The sequence below is a fragment of the Rhinopithecus bieti genome, unplaced genomic scaffold (genome assembly GCF_001698545.2).
Source record: "Rhinopithecus bieti isolate Rb0 unplaced genomic scaffold, ASM169854v2 scaffold_51907, whole genome shotgun sequence".
Lineage (NCBI taxonomy): Eukaryota > Metazoa > Chordata > Mammalia > Primates > Cercopithecidae > Rhinopithecus > Rhinopithecus bieti.
Genome location: NW_016820817.1, coordinates 1,060,144 through 1,085,931, shown reverse-complemented (window position 1 = coordinate 1,085,931; position 25,788 = coordinate 1,060,144). Strand labels below are relative to the sequence as shown.

The window sequence follows — 25,788 nt, the reverse complement described above, 5'->3', positions numbered from 1 at the left end:
AAATTCCAGAGATGGCAAGGGACTGATTTGGTTTGCTAAACAATTATGTCTGTTTTATAAACTCTACTATTTCCATTGTAAAGAATGCTTTAAAAAGCATAAGCTGGGCTGGATATAGTGGCTTACGCCTGTAATCCCAGCACTCTGGGAGGCTGAGGTGGGCGGATCACCTGAGGTCAGGAGTTTGAGACCAGGTTGACCAACATGGAGAAACCCCTTCTCTACTAAAAATACAAAATTAGCCAGGTGCAGTGGTGCATGCCTGTAATCCCAGCTACTCAGGAGGCTGAGGCAGGAGAATCGCTTGAACCTGGGAAGCAGAGGTTGCAGTGAGCCAAGATCGCAAGATTGCACTCTAGCCTAGGCAACAAGAGTGCAACTCCGTCGGAAAAAAACAAAACAAAACAAAACAAACCATAAGCTGAAAACCTTTGACACTTAAATGTTTTTCATCATAGCCATGCAAACCCTGCCATAAAAACACTGATTTCAGAGAAAAGTGTCAAAAGAGAACAAGTTTTCAAGCTTAAATAAATTATATCAATCATTTATTTATTATATATTCAATTATTAAAACTTTATTTCTAGTGGAAATAAAGGTTTTTTTGACAATACAAGCCTATAGATAAACAAAACAGAAATTTCTCTTAGGATTCCTGATGTCTAACAAAACAGCATTTAACTATAACATACTTTAACAAAAATTAAGCTTTCTTTCACCCTCTCTTACCATTGAAGATATTTTGAAGATATTTCTCTTAAGACAACGAATTGACTTGATTTAGCTGCATTACATCTGTTTTCATGCAAATGCAATAAAACCAGAATACTGTATTTATTCAAAGTATAAATACTAAGTAGTCACAAAATGAAAAGACCGTTTGGGAAGGGCAAGAAAGTTCCTTTATGAAAGACAAAAACCCATGGAATATTTCTAAAGTCACATCTAGAATTTGGAAATCAGAATTTAACATTTTTAGAAAAATATCTGACTCCCAATATCTGACTGAGTTTCAACAAATATGCTGAGCGGGCAAGAGAATTTCAGTCTGACCTTAGTTCTAAGATTTGCTATCACAGGTAGACAGAGATGTCCACAGCAATGGCAGAGTTTAAGTCAATGACTAAAAATAATAAGATATTACCTATGTGAAAAAGAGACCCTGGTTAGGAAGAGGTGGAGTCAGTATTCGTAAGCAGCTAGTTTTCTTTCAACAGAGTTATATCTAAAATGGTTATAGTAGCCTAAGAGTTAAGACTGAAATATTAGATCCTCATCATTCCTCACTCCCTATGTAGTAAGTTAGTCAGATATCCAGGTAGTAGGTATTATAAGTGAGTATATAATAGGAAAATATTGCTACACTTCCCCCAAATTCTGTACAATACATAGCTGCAATAATTAATCCCGATGGATATGTATATTGCTATTTAACTAGGGAATGACAAAAACATTTTCATTATGCATTCTGAATAGATCTCATTTTACTCAAAAAAAAAAAAATCAGTATATCTTAAAAAAAACTGTATTGGCCATTAGTTTTTAAAAATAAATTTGCTAAGCAGATTATATACATATGGTCAATAATTATCCAATCATCAGTTTTCCAAGCACACACAAGGCTAGGCACGACAAATAGGTCTGATAATTCATTTTTCATGTCTTTTAAATGACTCCACACCTTACCTTTGGTCAATGAACCATCTCCAATTTGTAGTTCTTTTTAAATGGATTACTAGCTTATCTAAGAGCAACATTTTAAACCAACATTTTAATAGTAGACTAGGCTAAAACTGAATTTTCAACTGATAATTCTTGGAAAAATAAGTATTAAATATCCACTTCCATATTTTAAAACAATCAGCACCACATTTTTTGGGGGATAAAAATAAACTGTACAAAGCTTTACCGTAGCCCTGCTGCTGTCCTGGGTAACCTTGCTGCCCTGGGTACTGCTGCTGCTGGGGTGGATATCCCTGTTGTGGAGGTGGTCCCTGGTATGCATCTTGCTGTTGGCCATACTGTGAATTTCCTACAGGATAATTGGAGAAGAGGAAAAAAAACTGAGAAGTCTGCTTAAGTAACTTTTTTCCCTCTAAGATGCATAGCCAACAACACAAGAACAAAATGAAATGCCATATTGATTTTAGAAGTTAACAAAACAAAGAAAAAACTCAAACCAAACAGAAGGATTTCGGCCAAACAAACTGCAGTTAAAGCCAATTTTGCAAGGTTGAACTGCAGCATTTTCAGCGTCTCTGCCATACGAGCATTACATTTACTGGAACATCACAGTCATAAGATCATGACTATGCTAAATAAAATAAAAAAGACAAAATTAAAGACAGCTACAAGAGCACACACTAGCTACACGAGATCAGCAAGCTGTTTCCTAAAGGCACTATACTTATATGTAAAATTATACATATGTAAACACACACGAGAAAAAAAAGTTGAATGGATTTATGTTCAAATAGAAAATTTCCACTGAGGAAAAAATTATCTTTAATGTTTTAGTCTTTTTATTATTGTTAGAAATGGCAAGTCATGGTTATACATTTTAAATATTTGTAAGGAAATTATTTTGATTGTTTTGGGCTCCCTGCACCTTTCAAGACAGCCAGCAACTAGTATTCTACAAGAGCTTTGCATGGGTAGAAGTTGTCTTATGCAAGAATTTTCATTCCTGTAGAAGGGGATATATATGTGTATGTGTGTGAAGGTATATAGATACCTCCTTCGTAGTAATGTTGTGAGGAATCCTCATAAGGCCTATCGTAGCCTTGTTCAGGATACGACGGTTGCTGATAACCGTAATCATTATGACCTACATCAATTCGACAAGAGACAGGAAGAAACGTTAATGGCCACTGAGTGAAAACCCTAAAAATATTTAAACTTTCAGATAAAATTGAAAAAAAAAGGAAAAGAAATGGAACATAAAAAATAATTTCAATTGCATTAGCCAAAGATTTACCAATGTGATTGTTTTCATACTGAGATAACGTGCAATTTTTTTAAAAGCAAAAGCAGTAGTTTTAGAAACATTACACTTATTGTCTTAAATCTGATAATCCTCATTGAGGGAAAAAAAAAAACTATCTCCCATTTTAAAAAAAGAGAATAAAAGTATCTAGGTCTTTCACATGTAAATAACCTAAATTAAATTAGAATGAACAAAGAAAGCAATTATCATATTTTGTCAAACACCTGTTCTGCTGGTCTCCAATTCCACAGCATATGCTAAAACAATGCAAAATATAAAAGAGCTCCATAAGTTTCTCCCCTGAAAGAAACTGAAAATTTTCACGTTCTAACATTTACTTGCANAAAAAAACTATCTCCCATTTTAAAAAAAGAGAATAAAAGTATCTAGGTCTTTCACATGTAAATAACCTAAATTAAATTAGAATGAACAAAGAAAGCAATTATCATATTTTGTCAAACACCTGTTCTGCTGGTCTCCAATTCCACAGCATATGCTAAAAACAATGCAAAATATAAAAGAGCTCCATAAGTTTCTCCCCTGAAAGAAACTGAAAAATTTTCACGTTCTAACATTTACTTGCATAAAGTTAAGTATCTCAAAGTATCTTCAGATGCAAAATTATATATCTTAATGCTGCCATTTTGGAAATCTTTAGAAAATATTTCAAGTATCATAAACATACATCTTCATAAAATTAATATTGTGTTGAGAATATATCTTCAGTTTTAAAGCACAATAAATTTTACCTTCGAGATAATTGGACTCTAGTGAAAAATAATAGTCTCACTCTTTTTTTAAGTTTCACTAAGAAAATGTAGGAAATAACCTTTCAGTTATCTAAAATCTAAACTCAGTTTTACAAAATGCCTAATTAAGGACACAGGAATAAAATTACAAATAAACATTATTCAGTGCTCTAGTATTCTAATGTTCCCAAGCCACCTCATAAATACCTACATGAAGGGTTGGCAAACTATGGCCTGCAGTCTTAATATGGCCAGTGGCATGTTTTTGTAAATAAAATTTTATTGGAATACAGTGATGCCCATTCATTTCAGTATTGTCCATAGCTGCTTTCATGCTACAATAAGAGTTCAGTAAGACCATATGGCCCACAAAGACTAAAGTATTTATTATCTGGCCCTTTACAGAAAAAGTTTGCCAATTCCTAATCTATATATTTACTAACATAAATATCTGGACATGAGAGAAAAGAGCCAATGTTGTTTACAAATATTAATTGTCGATATAAATAGAATATTCTATGGAAATGTCAGATATAAAGTGATACACACTTAAGCAAAAATGATACCCTTCAAATTAAAATCCACTAATAAAATGAAAGAAACCGTAACGTTTTGATATTTACAAAATAACAAATCAATATATTTTGAACAGAAAGGTTATACTATAACAACACAAATTTCACATTTCAAGAGATAGCCAGGATCAAAATAACAATGTCAAGTTTAACTCTTTAAAATGTAATTAAAAATTTAAAAAATAGAAACAATCATTTATTTTCAGCAGACTTCTCAATACATATAATTTAACAAAGATTTCACCTCTTTAAAATATGTATAGCTTACAACCTTACTAAAGTTTTAATTAAAAAAAATCTTAATGCCATGTTTACATATGAAAAGAAAACAAAACAAAACAAAACCAATGCCCTTAAGTACAAATGTACCTTTATGCAGTATTAATAAAAAATGACAGGCAAAATGTTTTTTCAAATATCCTAAATTATATCTTCTTGCTAGCTTACATGGGCTGCTAGTCAATGTCTGCTAGTACTTTAGCTTTAAGTTTCTTAGTTTCTCTGTTCAGTAATTTATATTTACATCAAAGGATCACATATATGAATAAGGTTTTGGCAAATCCTAACAACCCACATCATTTTGTAATGTATTTTGAATTATTTTTTTCTTCTACATTGTATTATAAAATTTTCAAGCATACAGAAAAATGGATGAAACTATACTGTGAAAATCTACTTGTATGCTTGCAGTATTTCTATTCAAATTTTCCTAAAGTACTGTGCATCTTACTAACCAGTTTTTCACAAGCCAGCTTCTACAAAAAACAAAAAAACCCTAACTAAGAACCTTATTTCCAAATGCCTTTCCCATTCTACTCAATCTCTACACAGCTATATTATGGATATAATTTGGTCTCCCAAATTTTTCTCAAAGGCAAGCACTAATGTAAACCTTAGTTTGTTGAGAAGTATGAAACACTAATTAAAATGATGAGACTTGGAAAAATAACTCAAGAACTATATTTTCTATGTATGTAATGAATACAAGTCAACTAAGGGTGAACTTTATGGTATGTGAATTATATCTTAACGAAGCTCTTATTAAAAAAAGAGTAAATCAATAAACATAAGCTTTGGCTGAAATCAAACAACCCTAAATATATTACAAAAGGATCCTCTTTTATCTAAGGATTCCAATGACAGACTGTGATTCCTGATGGTACTAACGGAACAGCTACACAAAACATACTTCGAATTAGATTATAAACTAATGCTATCATTGGTACTTTAGAGTACTGAGGTGTTTCTAAATTTAGAAGAAACAAATTGTTAGCTTCTTCATCCTCATTAAAATGTTTTTATATAACTATCTACATTAATACTAGGCAGAGATAGAAAGTGGGAAAGTTAACATCAGGAGAGATTACCATCAGGGTAATATTGCTGGTTCATGCCTTCTGGAGGACCTTGTCCACCATGACTGTATTGGTCCCCGTAATAGTCTTCTTGGCCTGAGTACTGCTGTGGTGGGCCTGAAAAATGACAACCAGTCAAGAAATAAATAATGTATTCTCTGTCATCAAAGGCTTTCTTTCTAATTTGATATTATGAAAGATTATTTCTCAACTATAGATTCCTGTCTCCTGATTTGGCATTTCAGATACCTTTAGCTATTCATATACATACGCATACAGATACACACACAGTAGCTCCACATACCACATTTACTAAAATCAACGTTAAGACCATACATGCAATATCAAAAAATACCAACTCAGAAAAACAAATGCTAACTTCTTAAAAATAGGTTCAAATTGGTAGCAAATTTATTTCCTTTTTATTTTGACACTACAGTGCTGTGAAGTAAAATTGGGTTTATTCCTGATCCTTTAATAATTTTTCAAAAACAAAACAGTATTTTCTGTTGTAAATTAGTGAGCTTTCGATACATAATTTTATGATATAATTTTTTCCAGAAAATAACAGATAAAAGAAAGCTGTGTATCAAGAAGTTCTTATCTACTTTGTGATGGCTTTGTACCTAGTAGAACCCTATCATTTGTTTAAAAAAAAAAAAAAAAAGAAGAAAAAAGAAACAAAAGTCCTGACTTTGTCTAGATTAAAAGGTCATTAAAATGCACAGCCTTTCAATTACATGAGGTAGCAAATTTTCCAAATGGAATCTTACCCTGTTGAGGAGGTCTATAGGGAGGAATCTGTCTCTGACCCATCATATGATTGCCTTGGTTAACTTGACCCATCATTCCCATAGGTGGCTGCTGTCCTTGGTAATGCTGTCCGCCTCCCTGTGGCATATTGTATTGCTGAGAAGGAGGCTGCTGATGCATCATTGGACCTGAAACAAGACACAACATTATATACATAATTTTTTGTATATAACTTTAACATCTCAAGAGAAATAAGAACATCTTTTATCATATAGTGCCCAAAATATATAACAAAATACAGTAAAAACTGATTTCAAATAATAAAAATAAGTCTTTGAACTAAAACTCACATGCCTAAAATAATCTGCAAACAAAAGAAAATAACCGTCCATGGTGGTTAACTTGAAATCCGGCCAGGCGCGGTGGCTCACGCCTGTAATCCCAGCACTTTGGGAGGCCGAGGAGGGCGGATCAAGAGGTCAGGAGATCGAGACCATCCTGGCTAACATGGTGAAACTCAGTCTCTACTAAAAATACAAAAAATTAGCCAGGCGCGGTGCCAGGCGCCTGTACTCCCAGCTACTTGGGAGGCTGAGGCAGGAGAATGGCATGAACCCGGGAGGCGGAGCCTGCAGTGAGCCAAGATCACGCCACTGCACTCCAGCCTGGGCAACAGAGCGAGACTCCATCTCAAAACAAACAAACAAACAAACAAAAATCCACTAGAAGATGATTCTTAGTCATTTTTTAAAACAAAATGATATAATATATGAACATCTTGAATGTATTTTCCACTACACACTATCTAATATTTATCTATACCATCTTTCTTGAGAAGATATCATCCTCATGCTACACTGGGAAATACACCAAAAGTAAACTTTACAAAATCACACAGCAAATCAGCGGTCAAACCAAGGGAAAGAAACCAAATCTCTAGATTTTTACTTTGTTCTCTTTTTCAATACTCGCTCATTATATAACGGTAAGACAGAGAAACTATACAAACACTTACTAGAATTTCATAAGTTTTAATTTAGGACAAAATCTTAAAAAGTCTTCTTTCCCTTTTCCAACTACAAGATTTACAACCTAAAAAGACCTCTTTGAAATCAAAAGGCTATAGTGCTTAATATGTTAAAACACACATACATTACATAAAGACTCTCACACCTCTAAAAACACACAGCAGAGACATGCAACAAGCTGTAGGCTAAGAAATCTGAACTAGAGTTTCCAAAGTGAGCAATACTAGGGTAGCCAAACTACTACTGCTATAGTATCACACTGGCAACAGTAAAAACGTATCACAGGAAACAATCAACAATGGCCATAAAGTCCCACATTGCCATCTAACAATGTTAAGCAGCTCCTGAGAGGTTTACTGGGCCAAGTTATGGTATGGTGAACTCATCATTTTGTCATTATAACCATTACTATCTCAGAAGTATGGATGAGTCCTTTCCCAACTTGCTGCTTATATAGCTACATACTCCTTCTCCCCCTTGAGTGACTTGGAGAAAATTTAAGTACAAAAGGCAAAGTACTAGAGAGCCTGGAAAGGTTTCGCAGATGAAACTGCCCAAATGAGCCAAAGTTCACTACTTAATTACTTAAACAATTAAAAACAAAACAAGCCCACCTCCTGAAATACATTACGGACTTACAACAGCAGCAATGATGTAAACAGAAAGACTTCCCATTTCCAATCAGAAGAACTGTTTCAGAGCTGTTTTTCTCCTATTTGCCTTCTGTGCTTCTGTTTCTTTTTTCCTTCTTTTCCATTTTATTATCATAAATGTGAATCTAAGCCTCTCAAAAACTCTGGGACCCTTCTTTCAACAAGCAAATACACTCTTAGTAGAGACAAAGTGGCTGGGTGAGAGTAGAGGCAAACAGAACTTAATACTGAACGTACCCGACAACACTGCCAGTTACATGCTTTCACAGTCATTTCCTATAAACTCCTAACAACTACCATAGGTAAGGACCCTAATTCTCAATTTTTTTAGCCAAGGAATCTAAAAATCAAGATTACACAGCTAAAAGATATAAACTGAGAATAAGACAAACCTCAAATTTGATTTCAAAGCACATGTTTATTCTATTTTTCAATGCCTCCGTTAAAAAATAAGCTATAACAAATTTGTAAGCCAGGCGCGGTGGCTCACATCTGTAATCCCAGCACCTTGGCAGGCTAAGATGGGTGGATCACCTGAGGTCAGGAGTTCGAGACCAGCCTGGCCAATATGGTGAAATCCCGACTCTACTGAAAGTACAAAAATTAGCTGGGCATGGTGGTGCACACCTGTAATTCCAGCTACTCGGGAGGCTGAGGCAGGAGAATCGCTTGAACCCGAGAGGCAGAGGTTGCAGTGAGCTGAGATCATGTCATTGCACTCCAGCCTGGGCAACAAGAGTGAAACTCTGCCTCAAAAACAAAACAAAACATAACACAAAACAAATTCAGTAGTTCCAAAGCAAATAATCTGCAACAAAAAAGTTCCAAAACACTAGTTTAATAGCAGTTATAACTTTCAAATATATGTTGTATATACTAAACTGTTAAACACTAACACTCATAATTTAATAGGTAACCTGATCGGACATTTATGTAATTCATTTTCAGTAAATGAAGGTTTTGCCACTTCTTCTCCAACACTTTCTAAAGACCTCCTGTCTTAACAGAAGGTAACTATATAACTAAAACCTGTAATATTAGAACCAAAATTAAAAAGTAAGCAAAACCACAGTAGCCAAAAGAAAAAAAAATCCAAAAAGATATATAACAAAACACTAAACCTTGCTCTAAAGGAAAGCAAAGTAATTGTAGCTTAAGCCCTAGATAGAAAAGACCATGCCACTTGTGCTTTATCTTTTGGGACTGTGAGCAATTCCAATCCCAAAGAGCTCAATTACTACTCTTCTTTTACTGTCACTTCTCTCCCTCAGAGGATCCCAACATCCTCTGATCCTGAACATTTCAGGATCAAACCTAAAACCACAGACAGAATGGAGTCATCTAACACTACCAAAACACAGTACATTTCATAATTTTCCTTGAAGCCTTGTTTATCCATTAAACAAAAAAAATTATGACTTTATGACATCAATTCTGATTGTTTAGGAAGTATATTATTTTCCTTCTTAGAATAATTAAATTATGCTACACTGGCAATGTATATTATCTCTTGAGATACTAATGAAACTAAAAGAAGTAAACTCAAAAGGTTATCCCAAAATGTGTTCTAAAAATTTGTACTGCGGAGTGAAATAGCATTATAAAATGCGTCTTTTATAACTATTTTCTGCAAACAATGGCATCATACATTACTACAGACTTAAAGGTTATTCTTCGTCTTTTACATAAACCATTTTGATGTTAAGACACACTACAAAGCGTGATAATACATATGCAAAGACCCTACTGATATCTTAATTACCTAGAATATATTTTTGCAAGTGTTTTGCAAGGACATATAACAAATACTTACCATTAGCACATTATTTCTTCCCATTTTGAGTTTTATATTCTAATAGACATTCTATAAAAACAACACCCTTTATTTTAAACACATGTAAAATCCTCCCAAATTACCATATTTTATATTATTGAATTCTTTGCTCCAATGAGATGGTTAATACTTAATTTTATCTTAAGTCAGTGGTCAAAAAGAAAAAAAAAAGAATTTTTTTTGAAGAGTAAGTCAAGGATCAAATTTATTGAGTTCCTATTAGGTATAACACCCCAGGCTAGAAGCCATGGTGATCCAGAGATGTGATGAGCACTGTCACTGTCTATAGTGACACACAATTAGCTAGACTGAAAAAAATAACTTATAAATACTTAACTATAAAGAAAACATTGTTTTAATCTGTCAAGAATTCTGAATGATGTAATTTTACAAATATTCTACGTATATAGAACGTTGATACATATACACATATATTTCACATCTTCAGATGCAAACCAATACACTAAAATTTTATAAAAATTGTATCATTAATCTATGAATTATTTTAAATAATATTGTTTAAAATAACAGCTAACATTTAATGAACACTTACTATGAGCCAGGCACTAAGCTAATAGCTTTATCTGTATTATTTATCTTTCCCAAAGCCCTATGAAATGGGTATTATTATCAACTTCTTCACAGACAACAACATTTAAGGCTCACAAACACTAAGGATCTTACCCTAAGCTGTACTGCTAAGAAAGGCTCTAAATTAGTTGCATAGCTACTAAAGGGTCCAAAGCACGTGCTCTTAATCACCATGTGTACTTCCTCTCTAAATTGAAATCATACTTTCCCCATGCCACTATCTCCCATGAAAACAGTTCTGTATAATACATCTCTATCACTGTAATATAAAAATCTTAAAATACAAGAAATTTCTTCACCCCACCTACCTTTTGTAAGCTTAAGACCATGAAACTCCACAGATAATACCCTCCTCAGGTCTATTTTCACATTCACATTTCATCATTTGGTGCTCACATTTTACTACTTGTTCCTTAACCATTTAATCTCAAACTAATCCAATTACAGCTCTTATTTGGAGTTATTTCTAATAATGTATTTGCAAGAATCCCTGTATTCCAACAAACTCAATTAGCTAACTTACTATCTGCTTAAATAGCTACTTAAAAAGAATAGGATTCTTTACTTACCTAAATTATACACCTGTCCACATCAAGAATTTTCAGTAGTTAATAGGATGTTTAGACATAATATTAAGGATAAAAGAACAAGAGAAAGAAAGAAAATGTAGGATGACTATCCCAGCTCAGTAAGGTCACTGCAGCCAAGCACAAATTTAGCTGAGTTTCCCAGCACCCAGTGAAAAAATGGAACCATGATTTTAGCTAGTAAAGAGAACAGCTCATTAAGAGATACAAAATCTTTCATAACATTAAAACTTTAGAAAAAAAATCTCATAAAAGTTTTAAAAGGTATTAAAAATAGTATCAATAACAATTTTGTTATTGCCATTTGTTTCTTTAGTGACACAGACCATGTCTACACACAGTTATTCACGCTAACCATTTCTTCAAGCTGGTTATTCTCAACTGTGGGCAATTTTGTCCCTCAGGGGACACTGTTATAGCAAGAAGATACCTGTCCAGCTAATCAGTCAACAAATAGGATAAAGCAGTGAAGACAACAAGATACAGTTCTTCAATTCATAGAACTCAGAGTCCAAAGAAAAATAATTAAACACATTTTTTAAAAAATTATGTAATTATAAGTAGTACTGCTTAAAGGATTTTAAGTATATAGGCTACTATACTTATGTGAATTTGCTTAATAATTTAAAATACAGTGAAGAGGTGTTTTTTATTTTATGTTGTATGCTTTTCATATTTTTTAGATTTTTTTTTTTTTGAGACGGAGTTTCGCTCTGTCTGGAGTGCAGTGGTACAATCTCAGCTCACTGCAACCTCCACCTCCCAGGTTAAGCAATTTTCCTGCCTCAGCCTCCCGAGAGGCTGAGACTACAGGCACACACCACCACGTCCAGCTAATTATTGTATTTTTAGTAGAGACGGGGTTTCATTATGTTGGCCAGGTTGGTCTCAAACTCCTGACCTCAGGTGATCCGCCCACCTCAGCATCCCAAAATGCTGGGATTAGAAGCATGAGCCACCACACCTGGTGAAGATTTTTCAAATTTAACATTAGTTATTTTAATAATCAGAAAATTTACTGATTACTAAAATCAGGAAAAAAATCAGAAAATTTAGTAAATTTACTTAATTGGGATTTCCTGTAGCTCCTTTCATCCTGGATGGGGTTTTGGGTCATGCAGGGGTAAAGGATCAAGATTGGGGACTGAGATCAACCACATGGACAAGGGATTAATCAAATCTACATAATACAGCCCCAATAAAAACTTGAACACTGAGGCTAAGGGAAACTCCCCTGGTCAGCAATATACCCTGTGTGTATTATCACACACCTGTGAGAGGAGCACAACATATACTGACTGTCCAAGGAGAGGACAACACAAACTTTGCATTTGTTCTCCACATTTGATCTATCAGCAAATCCACTCTACCTTCAAAATACATGGTAAATATCTCAAAACTGACTACTTCTGATTACCTCCATAGCTATCATACTATGTAAAGCCACCATCATCTCTTACTTAAACACAACAAGAGCCTTTTAACAGGTCTCCCTATTTCACCCTTGCCCAATTACAGCCCATTTTCTATACAGCTGCCAAAGGCATTTTTTCAAAACCATATATTCAGATCATGTTATTCCAGTGCTCAAAACTTTCCAGCAGTGTATCTCCTTCCACAGAATAAACTCTAAAATCCTTATAGACTAAAAGACTTTCAAGGCCTAGCCTTCAACTATCTCTTGGACTTTATTTCTTACGACTTCCCACCTTCACTCACTCAGCTCCAGTTCAGCAGGTCTCCTTGCTATACCTCAAACACACCAAGTATGCTCCAGCGCATACTTGCCATCTGCCTGTGCCACACTCTTTTTCGAGGTATCTGCTCACCACCCTAAAATGGCATACATCCTTATTTTTCTTTTTCCCTTTACTTTGCATATTTCTCTTCATAACACATAACATTATCTGACATATTTGCATCTGAATCCTTAAGATAAACAGAGAGCTTTTAACTTTATAACATTTATATTGTTAGGAACTTACTAGCATTTCCCAAAGTGTCTATAAAACTTTATAGTCTTCACTTTGCAGAGTAGTTATCGGACCATATCAATGACCATGCAAGCTGAAATCATGCAAAATGATCTTAATAATCAGTAGGAAAAAAATCATAATTATTCCATGGCCTTTAAAAATTTGGTCAAAACATTGAAAACTCTATTCCTGTCAGTTAAAAATACATAGGAAAATGAGAAAATACTTAATTCACTGTAATTTTAAACATTAGAAACATTGAGAATTGGCCAGGTGCAGTGGCTCACGCCTGTAATCTTGTACATTGGGAGGCCAAGGTGGGTGGATCACTTGAGCAGGAGTTCAAGACCAGTCTGGCCAACATAGTGAAACTCCATCTCTACTAAAAATACAAAAATGTGCTGGACATGGTAGCGTGTGCCTGTAATCTCAGCTACTCGGAAAGCTGAGGCAGGAGAATTGAAACACTTGAATCTGGGAAGTGGAGGTTGCAATGAGCTACCAAGATTGCACCACTGCACTCCAGCCTGGGTGACAGAGGAAGACTCCATCTCAAAAAAAAAAAAAAAAAAAACACTGTAAATTAAAGTGTTTCACTTCTTTGTAAAAATCCTATCAAGAATAATTTGAAAAGTAGTTCCCTTCTCCTAATGGTATATATGACAATTTAGAGTAAGTCTCTCTTCCACAGCTTAGCAAATTGTTATACTCCTTTCTAAGTTTGGATTGGCATACAACATTTTATCCTTTACACTTTCAAAGTTGTGAAATATTTCCAAGAATTTCTTTAATGTGAAATATTTTGCCAGTCTTACTTCCTCTGGGACATCTTTATCCTTTTCATCACAACTACTTCTCTCATTTGTATCAATGAGTTCTCCTTCATTAAGCACCTGCAGTGCATACCCAGATTCTTTCAAATGGCAGTTACGTCAACATTCCCACAGTCAGCAATTTATTCAGTAACTCCATTTACACTGAATTTGGATTTCATTTCCAGAATTATCATTTTTCATTTCTTTGTTGCACTTTTATCTATGTTGGCCAAGTCCCTCTTTCAATTATCCAGGTTTGTAAAATCTTATATAGGTTTACTGCTGGGAGCCAAGGAAGCAACACAACAAGCTTTGCTGTATGTGCATAAACTGACAGATGCACAGTGACCAATCACCGACAAAATCTAAAAGCAACATCCATCACTTATCATGACAGGCATCTGTTATTTATGTAGTGATTTGCAGACTGAAGAGAGAGCAGCTAAGAATTCGTACTTTATACAATTACTCTTAGTTAATGTACCATGGTAACTGAAATTCAAATGGTGGTGTTGGGGGAAAAGGTGTTATTTAACTTAACTGTGGTAACTGATATTCATGCGTATCAGAAACACATACAGCAAGGCCTGCCTGTTTTCCCATAGGATGTCTGTTTCCTCACGCACAGAATGACAGTAATAGTACCTTACCTACTACCTCAAGGATGTGAGAATTAAAGAAGACATGCAAAGCATTTTGATAGTTTGTTTCTGTTAGTGCATGGCACTAACAGGTACTCACTGAATATTAGCTGTTACTTTTGATAAGCAATATGCCAAAAAAGAAAAGAAGAAAAGCTCTATGGTAATATACTCATGTTAACTGAAATCAAATCAGTTTCTTTACTAAAAATCTTCTCAGGCCTTTTAATAGTCTAATAAGCATGCTGAACCTTCCAAAGTATTTTACTAGTAATTAGTAAATCTATTAATACCATATCTTAGCAAATGCTGGGTCAAAGTTCTGATATAATTGGGAAAGAATTACATTTTTTCCATGAATATTACCATTTCAGAATCCTATCACTAAAGCTATTTTAAAAAGTTAAATTCCAGCCAGACACGGTGGCTCATGCCTATAATCCCAGCACTTTGGGAGGCAGAGAAGGGCAGATCACAAGGTCAGGAGATTGAGACCATCCTGGCTAACACGGTGAAACCCCATCTCTACAAAAAATACAAAAAAAAATCAGCCGGGCGTGGTGGCGGGCACCTGTAGTCCCAGCTACCTGGGATGCTGAGGCAGGAGAATGGCATGAACCTGGGAGGCGGAGCTTGCAGTGAACCAACATCACGCCACTGCACTCCAGTCTGGGCAACAGTGCAAGACGCCATCTCAAAAAACAACAACAACAAAAAGTTAAATTCCTGTCTCTTAAAACTAACAAAATGTTTTACACGTGAAATTCATGTAAGGTAAACAGACTTAATCTATAAACTCCTTCAATACCAAACCACAGAACACATAACATGAATAGGCAATTCATAGAAAACATGCAAACAGTAAATACACATATGAAGTTATGCAACCTCACTAATAATTGAAGAAATTAAGTTTACATTTTTCCCCTACATATTTAGCAAAGACTAGGAAGACTGAGTGTCACTGGGTACGGAGTAAAATAAGCACTTTTATATGCTGCAGGAATGTGAATGTGGCCTCATGCAACCTTTATTGAAAACAATTTGGCGATGTCTCTCAAGTATTTTAAGCATTCATATATTTCAATAATTATATTTCTAGAATTTATCCTACAAAAATTTTGTACAAGTAATCGAAGACATAGGTACAAAGACATTTGCTCCAGAAGTGTTTGTAATAGTAAAAGACTAGAAACATCTATCAAAAGTGAATATGGCTTTGTTGTATTATAATACATCCATATAAAAAATGGTACCATTTAAAAAATGAGAAAGATCTATATATACGAATAGCAGAAGTACAACGAAATAAAATACCATGTAAAAATACATATGTAAAAGTAAATGCTAGGCTTATCTCAAGCACCCCCTTTTGGTCTCTTAATAATCCACTGTGTAATAGTAAGAGATAATAAGATAATAATAAGATAAAACAATCTCAGCTGTGATAATATGTACGCTTTGCCCTTCATACTTACATAACTAATGTGAACAGTTTAGGTACTGAAAGAAAAATAAAAATGTCCTCCTACTTTCACGTCAAGCCTCTGGGTCAGCTAACCAAAGAGTACACTGACAGCAGTGTTTTAAAGATACTGTCATTTGCAACTTAACCACATGAATCAACACTTTCTTAATACTATTAAGGCAACCAGAAATAAATTAGATGCTGTGGCTACAGTAAGACAGTAGCTGATAAACCAATCTCAAATGTTTTTATGTTCACCTTTTAAAAAAGCCTGATTATTGACCAACTGATTTTGTAAAAATTATGCAAATGATTACCAAGTACGGATTTTTACATGCATCACTTCATTTAATCTTACTTAGAGAAATTAAGTAATTTAGTCAAAGGTCCCACATACAGTAAGCTACAGGGCCAAGACAAATCCAAATCTAAAGAATTACACACATGGAACTTACAAAACATATTCTTTAACACAAACACTGCAATTTGTAAAATTCTTTACATTTGAATATATAATTAGTAAAACTCTGTTAAATGTGGAAAGTTATAATTACTAATGCCTGATAATGAAAAATACACAGGTATCTGTCCAATATAACATCTTCAGAAATCCTTTCTATACAATTTGCCTTTTCATACACTGAATGTAATTGTTGCTTTATTAAATAAACATTTTTCAGACAAGTGATCATATAACACTTGATTTTTACTGAAGAAATGAAAGACATAAATAAGATTTTGTGTGTCCATCCTCAGGCATTTTTCTAGGCACTTGGGATACAGCAGAGAACAGACACACTTCCTGCTTTTTTAGAGCTTGTTGAATTCTAGTGAAGCTTATGCTCTACATGCAAATAAGTTTATGCAGGAAGATGGTGGTTTACTCTGAACACTGGAGTTACTCTTTTTGTTTCTTTTAGAGACAGGATCTTACTCTGTCACCCAAGCTGGAATGCAGTGACACCACCAAACTCACTACAGCATCGAAGTCCTGTGCTCAAGTGAACCTCCCACCTCCTGAGTAGCTGGGACTGCAGGCACAAGCTACCATGCTCAGCTAATTTTTATATTTCTTTTGGTAGAAAATGCGAGTCTCGCCATCTTGCCCAGGCTGGTCTTCAACTCCTGGGGTCAAGTGATCCTCCCATTTCAGCCTCCCAAAGTGTTGAGGTTACAAGCAAGAGCGTCAACGCCCAGCCAGGTGTTTCTCTTAAGGTTCAAAATGATAAATCAATCTGGATTTATCCAGATAAATATCCAGATAAAATGATATCCAGATAAAATAATAAATTTTATCTGGATAACAGTGAAAATAACATGCGAAAGTATATGTTGGATTGACTATTATATTTAAGCAACATTTTGCCAGCAGTTTAAGAAACAAATTAACATAAAAATTGGGTCCAGCACGGTGGCTTACACCTGTAATCCCAACACTTTGGAAGGCTGAGGTGGATGGATGGCTTGAGGTCAGGAGATCGATATCAACCTGGCCAACATGTCTCTACTAAAATACAAAAATTAGCTGGGCGTGGTGGCAGGCGCCTATCATCCCAGCCCCTAGGGAGGCTGAGGAAGGAGAACTGCTTGAACCCAGGAGGCGGAAGCTGCAGTGAGCCAAGATCACACCTCTGCACTTCAGCCTGGGTGACAAAAAGTGAGACTCCATCTCAAAAAAAAAAAAAAAAAAAAAAATTGTGCTCAATTGTTCACCTGGAAGCAATGGACCCTCTAAGACAGGACAGAGAAAAACATTTTGCAATAATACTAGCTTAGTTGCTGAATTAAAACAAACAAAAATAAATAATAAATAGAAAACTTTTAACGTAAAATATACAGCTTATTTTATAAAACCAAGAAAATGTTTTAATGAAATGAATATTAAAACTTCATTAATAAAACTCTTCGATCAACCTCTAGCATCTAGTAAAAAAAAATCATTAATAAAACTCATCATAAACTCATTAAAAGGTAACATATAATTAAAATGCTTGTATAAGAAACTCATATGATTAAAAAAGTAGATGTTGCCAGAACACTGTATAACTTAGTTTCTGGTAACTGTAATTTTGTGTTCTTTTGATTCTGAAATATCAAAATTTAAATGAAGTTTTTTATTTGTCCTAAAGAGATTTTAAAACAATAAAATTTCCTCAATGATTTTCACTGTATTTTCTTTTTGAAAATTGTCTTTAATCTCTTCAGATCTTTACCTGGTCATTTCTGTACAGTCTATTTTCTATTAAGAAATTCATAAACTGACCAGGTGCAGTGGCTCATGCCTGTAATCCCAGGACTTTGGGAGGCCAAGGCAGGCGATCACTTAAGCCCAGACATTCAAGACCAGCCTGGGCAACATACCAAGACATTGTTTCTATTATTTTAACAAAATACAAAAAATAAAAATAAAAAAGAAATTTATAAACTATGAGAACAAGGCAAAAAGTGATGTAACTATTGTACTATAGTAAAAGGAAGACCTACACATACTTACAAAATATGACATTTTAAAAAATAAAAGTTGGTCCCTAAGAACAAAAAATTTCTATAAACACCTCAATACTTTTCTCCAAAAAGTCAATATGCACATTGCTGTATGCATTATTTTTTCTTCTTCAAATCTTATTATGTCATATCAAACCATGCTGCAGCAACATCCATTTATTGTGCACACCATACCTTTCTTAACTATAGGTTTCTAAGAAGTGCACCATCATTAATGGAGTTGCTGTCAGAAACATCAACTTTCCTGTTCTCTCTCCTGGTAATCAAACTGTATAGAGAAACACATGAACTCCCTTCTGATCTAGCACTGACTGGATCTTGCTGTTGTTTGGACTTTTAATTGACCTAATAAAAACAAAAAAAAATAATTCCAGCATAGGCATTAAGTAACTTTGGGGGAAAAAAACGTAGCCAAGTCCCGGTTTTGTGAAGCTACAATGATTGGCAGTTTTTTCCATTATCTCCTTTTGTTTTCAGTATATCTCATGAAAATTATTTTTTTAAATCTGTATTATTTTAAAATTATATTTCATCATAAGGAATTATCAACAGATTAACATTAACTTCTTTTATCTGGGTACATTTTAGTGCTGTTTATTTTATAATCAAAATCTAGAAAATTTTATTCCAAATACATTAAATCCTATCTTACAGTCTTGACTTCACTACATTTTGTAACTGAAATCGCGTTAAGCTGGAAATATGCCAAATATTTTAACAAACAATTAGCAGAGCAGAGCGCCACTTACTGGCTTTTAGTTATTATTCACAGAATACTTAAAAGGGAAACATGGTACAATTTCATTCTGAGATTGGTAAAAAACTTTAATGGACTTACACCACTCTAAAACGAGTATAGCAGCACTTCCACTGAACATTCTAATGGCAAATTATTTTAGAATTACCTTTTAATGCTGAAACACACCATCAGAAAATATCCATGTAAATCAAGGGAAATTCATATAAATTAATACATCCTTAATAAGTAAAATGAACTATAGAGCAGGTGTTTTTCTCAACTTTCTAGCTCTAAACCAAATGTTTGGTTTGTCATTGATTGGCTTCAAAAAACAATTCTCAACAATAAAGAACCTCAAACAAACTGTCCAAAAGACACAAAAATAAATAAGCTTAAACAGCCAAACTGAGCAAAGAGATTTAAACTAGCTTCAAACACAACATTTCCTTTTTATAGGCATGACTGTCACTCACTCTAAACTTAAATTTTTATGAACCAGCTAAGAACCTGACAACAATCATTTCACTTTCAAAGGGTAATAGAGCACTCTAGTCAAGAAGGACATAAAGCTTAGTTACCTTGGTTTGGCTGTATATTCATATTTGGTCTGGGACCATAGTTTCCCATTGGCTGCCCTTGACTCATTGTCATCTGATTCTGTACTGGCATGCTCTGTGATGATGGCACAGAATGGTTGTAACCTCCCATGGATCCATGGCTACTTGAAGGCATATTCATGGAACTGTTTGTCATATTGAGTTGATTGGGTCCAGGTCCCTGCATAGGCATATGGTTAGGCCCTTTGAAGAAAAATGATCAGAAGCAAAATACGAAAGTTAAACAGATGGTCCATACAAAAGTACCCGGAAAGAATATATTTTTTGTATTATTATAGTAATACCAAACAATACTCAATCGATAGCAAAGAATGGTTTATAGGAAAGACAGCAAATACTGTGAGGTAGTTATTTCCATTTTACAGATTAACAAATTGATGCTTTTGAAAAGTCAGGAGCACTCTGAAAAAGAAGGGAGGACTAGCTTCTTTATAAAAGAGCAAAACATATCATAAGGTTGGAGTAATTAACTATGAACATAAATGAATAGACTAACAGATCGATTGACTAGAACAGAATCTAACAACAGACCCAAATACAAAGCTGAGTAAATAATCACAGTAATATTAAGTATTAGTGAGCAAGAGAAAACTAATTCAGTAAATGGTATTGTGACAACTGGGGAGCCATCTAGAAAAAACAAGTTGGATCACTATCTCCTTTCTTCCACTAACTAATTCTAGATGAACAGAAAACTTAAACATTTAAAAGAAGAAACCATGAAAGAATTTCAAAAGGAGAATTTTAAAATAATAATGGAAGGACCTTCTTAAGTATGCCAGAAAACTCAGAGCCATAAAAAAAATTGATAAATTAGACTATATAAAATTTAAAATTCGCACGCCACAAAACTCAAAATAATAAAAAGGTAAATAAGAAAATATTATTTATAGATATATCACAGACCAAATTAATTATTTAACATATGAAGTAAGTAAAAGATCACCACCAATAAAGGTATGGGCAAAGGACATAATGAGGGAACGACTCGTTCACACAAAACTACAAAAGGTTCACCAACATTAAAGGATTGATTGCTTCACTTAAAATAAGAAACCAAATTAAAACTATGAGACCGAACTTTCACCTTTCAGATTCTCAAAAATCAAAAGTTTGATCTAACTATATTATGAATAAAGAAGCACTTTCATCCATTGTTGAAGGAATATAAATCTTCCTTATATTTCATGGGGAATCAAGCTTGTGGAATCAAGGGTGGGATCAAGTTTAAGGAAATTTGTGATGACAAATAACAATTCAAATAAAGTAGTTGTCTCTCAATATCTGTGGGAGATTGGTTCCAGAACCACCCACAGATTTCAAAATCCATAAATGCTCATGTCCCTGACATAACATGATGCAGTAATTCCACATAGCCTATGGACATCCTCTCATATACTTTAAATCATCTCTACATTACATCTGCTACATAACACAATGTAAATGCTATGTACATAGTTGCTATACTGTATTGTTTAGGGAACAGTGACAAGAAAAAAAGTATGTACATGTTTAGTACAGTCGCAATTTGTTTTTCCAAGTATTTTCAATCCACTGTTGGTTAAATCCATGAATATGAAATTCATAAATGCAGAACTGATGGATATTACTATTTTTACACAAAGCAATTTGGCACTAATTGTCAAATTTTAAAATACATATACCTTTAACCCAGCAATTTCAGTTCCAGAAATTTATGCTATAGATATACAAATTTTTGTGAGCATGTGTATTGACACACACACAAAATACATATATATGTGCATGTATATTTTTACAGGCAAATTCATGGCAGTATAATTCATAGCAATAAAAGACTAGAAGCCTGTATTTCCATCCCAAATGTTCGAATAAATTAAACTTGTAAAACAGAACATGATACAGAGACCAAAAGAATAAGGCATCTATTTACATATGTAATAAAATAATGGTCTCCAAGATATATCTTTGAGAAAGAAAAGATACATAATACTATTTAATGAGTGCTATCATTTGTACTTTTTTAAAAAAAGAAAAAAAGGAAATATACATGCATTATTATCATATAGAGAAAATATCTCTTTTTTTTTTTTTCTTTTTTGAGATGGAGTCTCGCTCTTGTTGCCCAGGCTGGATAGCAATGGCGTGATCTTGGTTTACTGCAACCTCCACCTCCCGGGTTCAAGCGATTCTCCTGCCTCAGTCTCCCAAGTAGCTGGGATTACAAGTGTGCGCCACCACACCAGTTAATTTTGTATTTTTAGTAGAGACGGGGTTTAACCATGTTGGTCAGGCTGGTCTTGAACTCCTGACCTCAAGTGATCCACCCACCTCAGCTTCCCAAAGCGCTGGAATTACAGGCATGAGCCACCCCACCATGCCCGGCGAGAGAAGATCTCTTGAAGGACAACTAGAAACCAATGCCTCTCTAGAACTATCTGGAGAGGTGGCGACTAGGCATCCTTTGGTACCCTTTGATTTTGGTCCCATAGGCATATGTTACCCAGTTTTTAAAAAATCAATTAATTTTTTTAGGCTGGGCTCAGTGGTTCATGCCTGCAATCCCAGCACTTTGGGAGGCCGAAGTGGGTGGATTACCTGAGGTCAGGAATTTGAGACCAGCCTGGCCAACATGGTGAAACTCTGTCTCTATTAGAAATACAAAAGTTAGTCAGGTGTGGTGTTGTGCGCCTGTAATCCCAGTTACTCGGGAGGCTGAGGCAGGAGAATTGCTTGAAGCCAGGAGGCAGAGGTTGCAGTGAGCCGAGATTGCACCACTGCACCCCAACCTAGGTGAGAAGAACCTGAGACCGAGTAGCGATCTGACCAGGATCAATGAGCACATAAGTAGCTTTAAAACTGAGTCTACATAATGAAATATAAATTAAAAACAAAACTGAAATAGGAAACAAGCCAAGATGCAAATATGTGTGCATAAAAAGTTGGCTAAATGCTATAAGGAACAAATAAGGAAAACGTAAGTTACTGGCCTTCCAATTTCTCCTGTGCTTAACTGTAACTCCGTAACTATCGTTAGCAGAAATTATTGTTAGCAGAAATTCTTTTTTTTTTTTTTTTTTTGATGGAGTCTCACTCTGTCGCCAGGCTAGGGTGCAGTGGCATGATTTTGGCTCACTGCAACCTCTGCCTCCTGGGTTCAAGTGATTCTCCTGCCTCAGCCTCCTGAGTAGCTGGGATTACAGATGCCCAACACCAAGCCCAGCTAATTTTTTGTATTTTTAGTAGAGATGGGGTTTCATCATGTTGGCAGGATGGTCTCGATCTCTTGACCTTGCGATCCGCCCACCTCAGCCTCCCAAAGTGCTGGGATTACAGGCATGAGCCACTGCGCCTGGCCTGGAGAAATTCTTAACTATTGTCTTGGAAGCTCTACAGTATTCTGAACAACCTAAGTCATAAGTGGTTGATAATAACTAACTTATAAAAGAATATAACTACTTCAGAAGGCCTTACACAAAACCAAAATGTCATGTTAACCATAATTGTACTGCTGCTCAAATGCTTCTTTGGCCTTAGGCTTCAATGTTACATAGAGAATTTACGTCAAAATCCTAATTCAAGGTACCATCATAAAAAGTCACAAAACTCCTAACTAGCTAACCTGCACTATCACTACCTTCCCAGTTCTAAAAACAGTGTGTGCTGGTGAACTAAATGTTGACTTGGCAAGAAGTTTTCTCTTGACTACAATATGACTACAAACTGAAAAGTAGTGATGTCTTTATTCCTACCTCCATACTGGATGTGTGCCATCAATGTTGCAAGCCTTAGCAGGAAACAGGAGACCGCTACTGAAACACCACTGCCCTCCTATATGATCAGTCACACCTCAATCTTCTATAAGCCAGGCTACCTTGCCTCTTTTGCTGTGTGCTCTCTTTTGTTTCTTTACTGCACCCATCATCTTTGGCCACCAATGCTATCAATCAATACAATCGGCTACAGAAATTAGAATCCTAAAGATGCTAATTACTAATTTTAATAATTGGTCTGTTATTTTATATCCATTACTGCTAGTTGTATAATGCCTTCTTTTTATCAATGAAAATAACTTTTGTCTTAGAAAGTAAAAATATTCTGATACCTAATATACATAATATTCTACCAAAAATTATGGCTATGGGTTGATGCTACTGTTACAAAAACGAAATAGTGTAAAGATACTTTTCTGATTAAAATTTCAAACCAGCAAAAGGTAACTAAATCAGCATCCAATGTCTTAAAGCATATCAACCTAGTGACCCTAAACTTAAAATTGACAAACAGAAAAGAGAATGGCTCGGTGTATAAATAATGTAAGAAAGTTTATATCATTTTCAGTCTTTAATTTTGCTTTAAAATCCATTCCCATATTTATGTTATACTATAAACATATGTATTGAAAAATATAGATTCAGTTTCAATAATATCAATGAGGAAATACTAGATACACCAGCACCTCAGAGACTGTTTTGTTTCTTTCTCCGTGTTTTTCCCAGTGATACTGCTTCTGAGATCAATCAATATTTAAGTAAATAAAAACTCAGGGAAATGTTATATTATCTTTTTTTAACAGACTTTAATTCTTAAGCCATGGTGCAATGTCCTTTTTTTCCAAAAAGCTTCTAAAGCCAACTGTATTGCAGTTTCAGACAGACTAAATTTAGCCAGTTCTGTTCATCAGAGGAATGCTGTGTGTCAGCTACATCAAAGCCCAAGGGCAGCCTGATAAACACTGAATACAGGTCACGTAGCTCTGTAGCTAACAAACTCTAAGAGAGCTTGTACTCGGGGGCATTCAAAGCAGTTTTGTCATCAACAATCTAGTATCCCTTGAGCCCCCATGTCGTTTCAGTTGCTAAGCAACTCTGGTGTTAATGTCTTAGAGGAGAAAAACTTACCAGGCATCTGGCCGTTCATCTGGTTCTGCATGTGTGGTGCAGGAGGACCCCCACCTACCATTCCATCTGAAGGCATGTTGTGAGAGCGTGGAGCGGGGGGAGGGCCGCTCTGATTCATCCCTCCAGGACCCATAGGCATATTCTGTGTGGGTGGCTGAAAGAAGACAGTTTACTAAAACAAGAGAAACAGACTAATATATTAAAGACGCATAGGGTAAAAGAGTTGCTTATGTTACTAAATTGCATAAGAACAAAAACACAAATGCATTTCAAATTCTTCTAATGCATTTTCATGATGAACATAGTTAATAACCCCTAAAACTTTAAAGCATATTTACTTTAAAAAAATCTCAATAGTGAAAATTAAAATGTTAACATTCCATACAAAAAATTCTCATATATTAAGCATTTCTAATGTGTCTATTGTTATTATCTAAATCACGTGAAAAAAATTAAGTGTCCTTTCATTATTGATGTATTGGATATATTTATCGTTAATGATGGATTTTACCTAAAAATGTACAGTAACAAAAAATGATGAAAGGACTCTAAGTCCCAAAATGTGCCATATTTTACACTATTTCGGGGTGGAGGATAGTGGTAGCAGAGGAATGTTTTAAAACATGAAGACAACAGTTCAACATTTTTGTGCCGACTCGTGCTACAGATTGGAAACATTACTGATGGCCTCCAAGGGTACAGAGACAGCTGCCTCAAAAGGATGCCCTTGGCAAATTTCCCAATGCAATTTTGAAGAAAACCACTAACTAACCTTCAGAGTTCACAAAGGGGCAAAAGGAAAAACATAGATATTAGGTAGTCTGCCACAACTGGGTCCCTTCTTAGGGATATTTTGGTGGAAAAGCAAATGGTTAGTTTCTTTCCAAACCCCATTTTAATACTGTAGGAGGAGAGGGACGCATTATTCTTTAGGATTCTATTTCTGGCTTCTTTCTGTACTTCAATATTCTAAATGTCCGTTCCTGTAACATCAGTTGTTCTCTTCCTCCTACATTTAAAAATGGGCAGTTACTG

The 25,788-nt window shown here is 34.8% G+C and overlaps 1 protein-coding gene across 2 annotated transcripts in view; it reads right to left on the bottom strand.

Annotated features, from left to right (window-relative positions):
* SS18 (SS18 subunit of BAF chromatin remodeling complex) overlaps positions 1-25,788 on the bottom strand; it is a 77,433-nt gene that overhangs the window by 17,572 nt on the left and 34,073 nt on the right. The window contains exons 4-9 of one of the 2 annotated variants that reach the window (XM_017859974.1): positions 24,754-24,907; positions 19,835-20,056; positions 6,440-6,607; positions 5,679-5,783; positions 2,736-2,828; positions 1,911-2,033 (exon numbers count right to left, since the gene is read on the bottom strand). In XM_017859974.1, coding sequence (XP_017715463.1) covers positions 1,911-2,033; positions 2,736-2,828; positions 5,679-5,783; positions 6,440-6,607; positions 19,835-20,056; positions 24,754-24,907 — 865 coding nt within the window. The remainder of the gene's footprint in view (positions 1-1,910; positions 2,034-2,735; positions 2,829-5,678; positions 5,784-6,439; positions 6,608-19,834; positions 20,057-24,753; positions 24,908-25,788) is intronic. The other variant, XM_017859975.1, reaches the window with a different exon arrangement.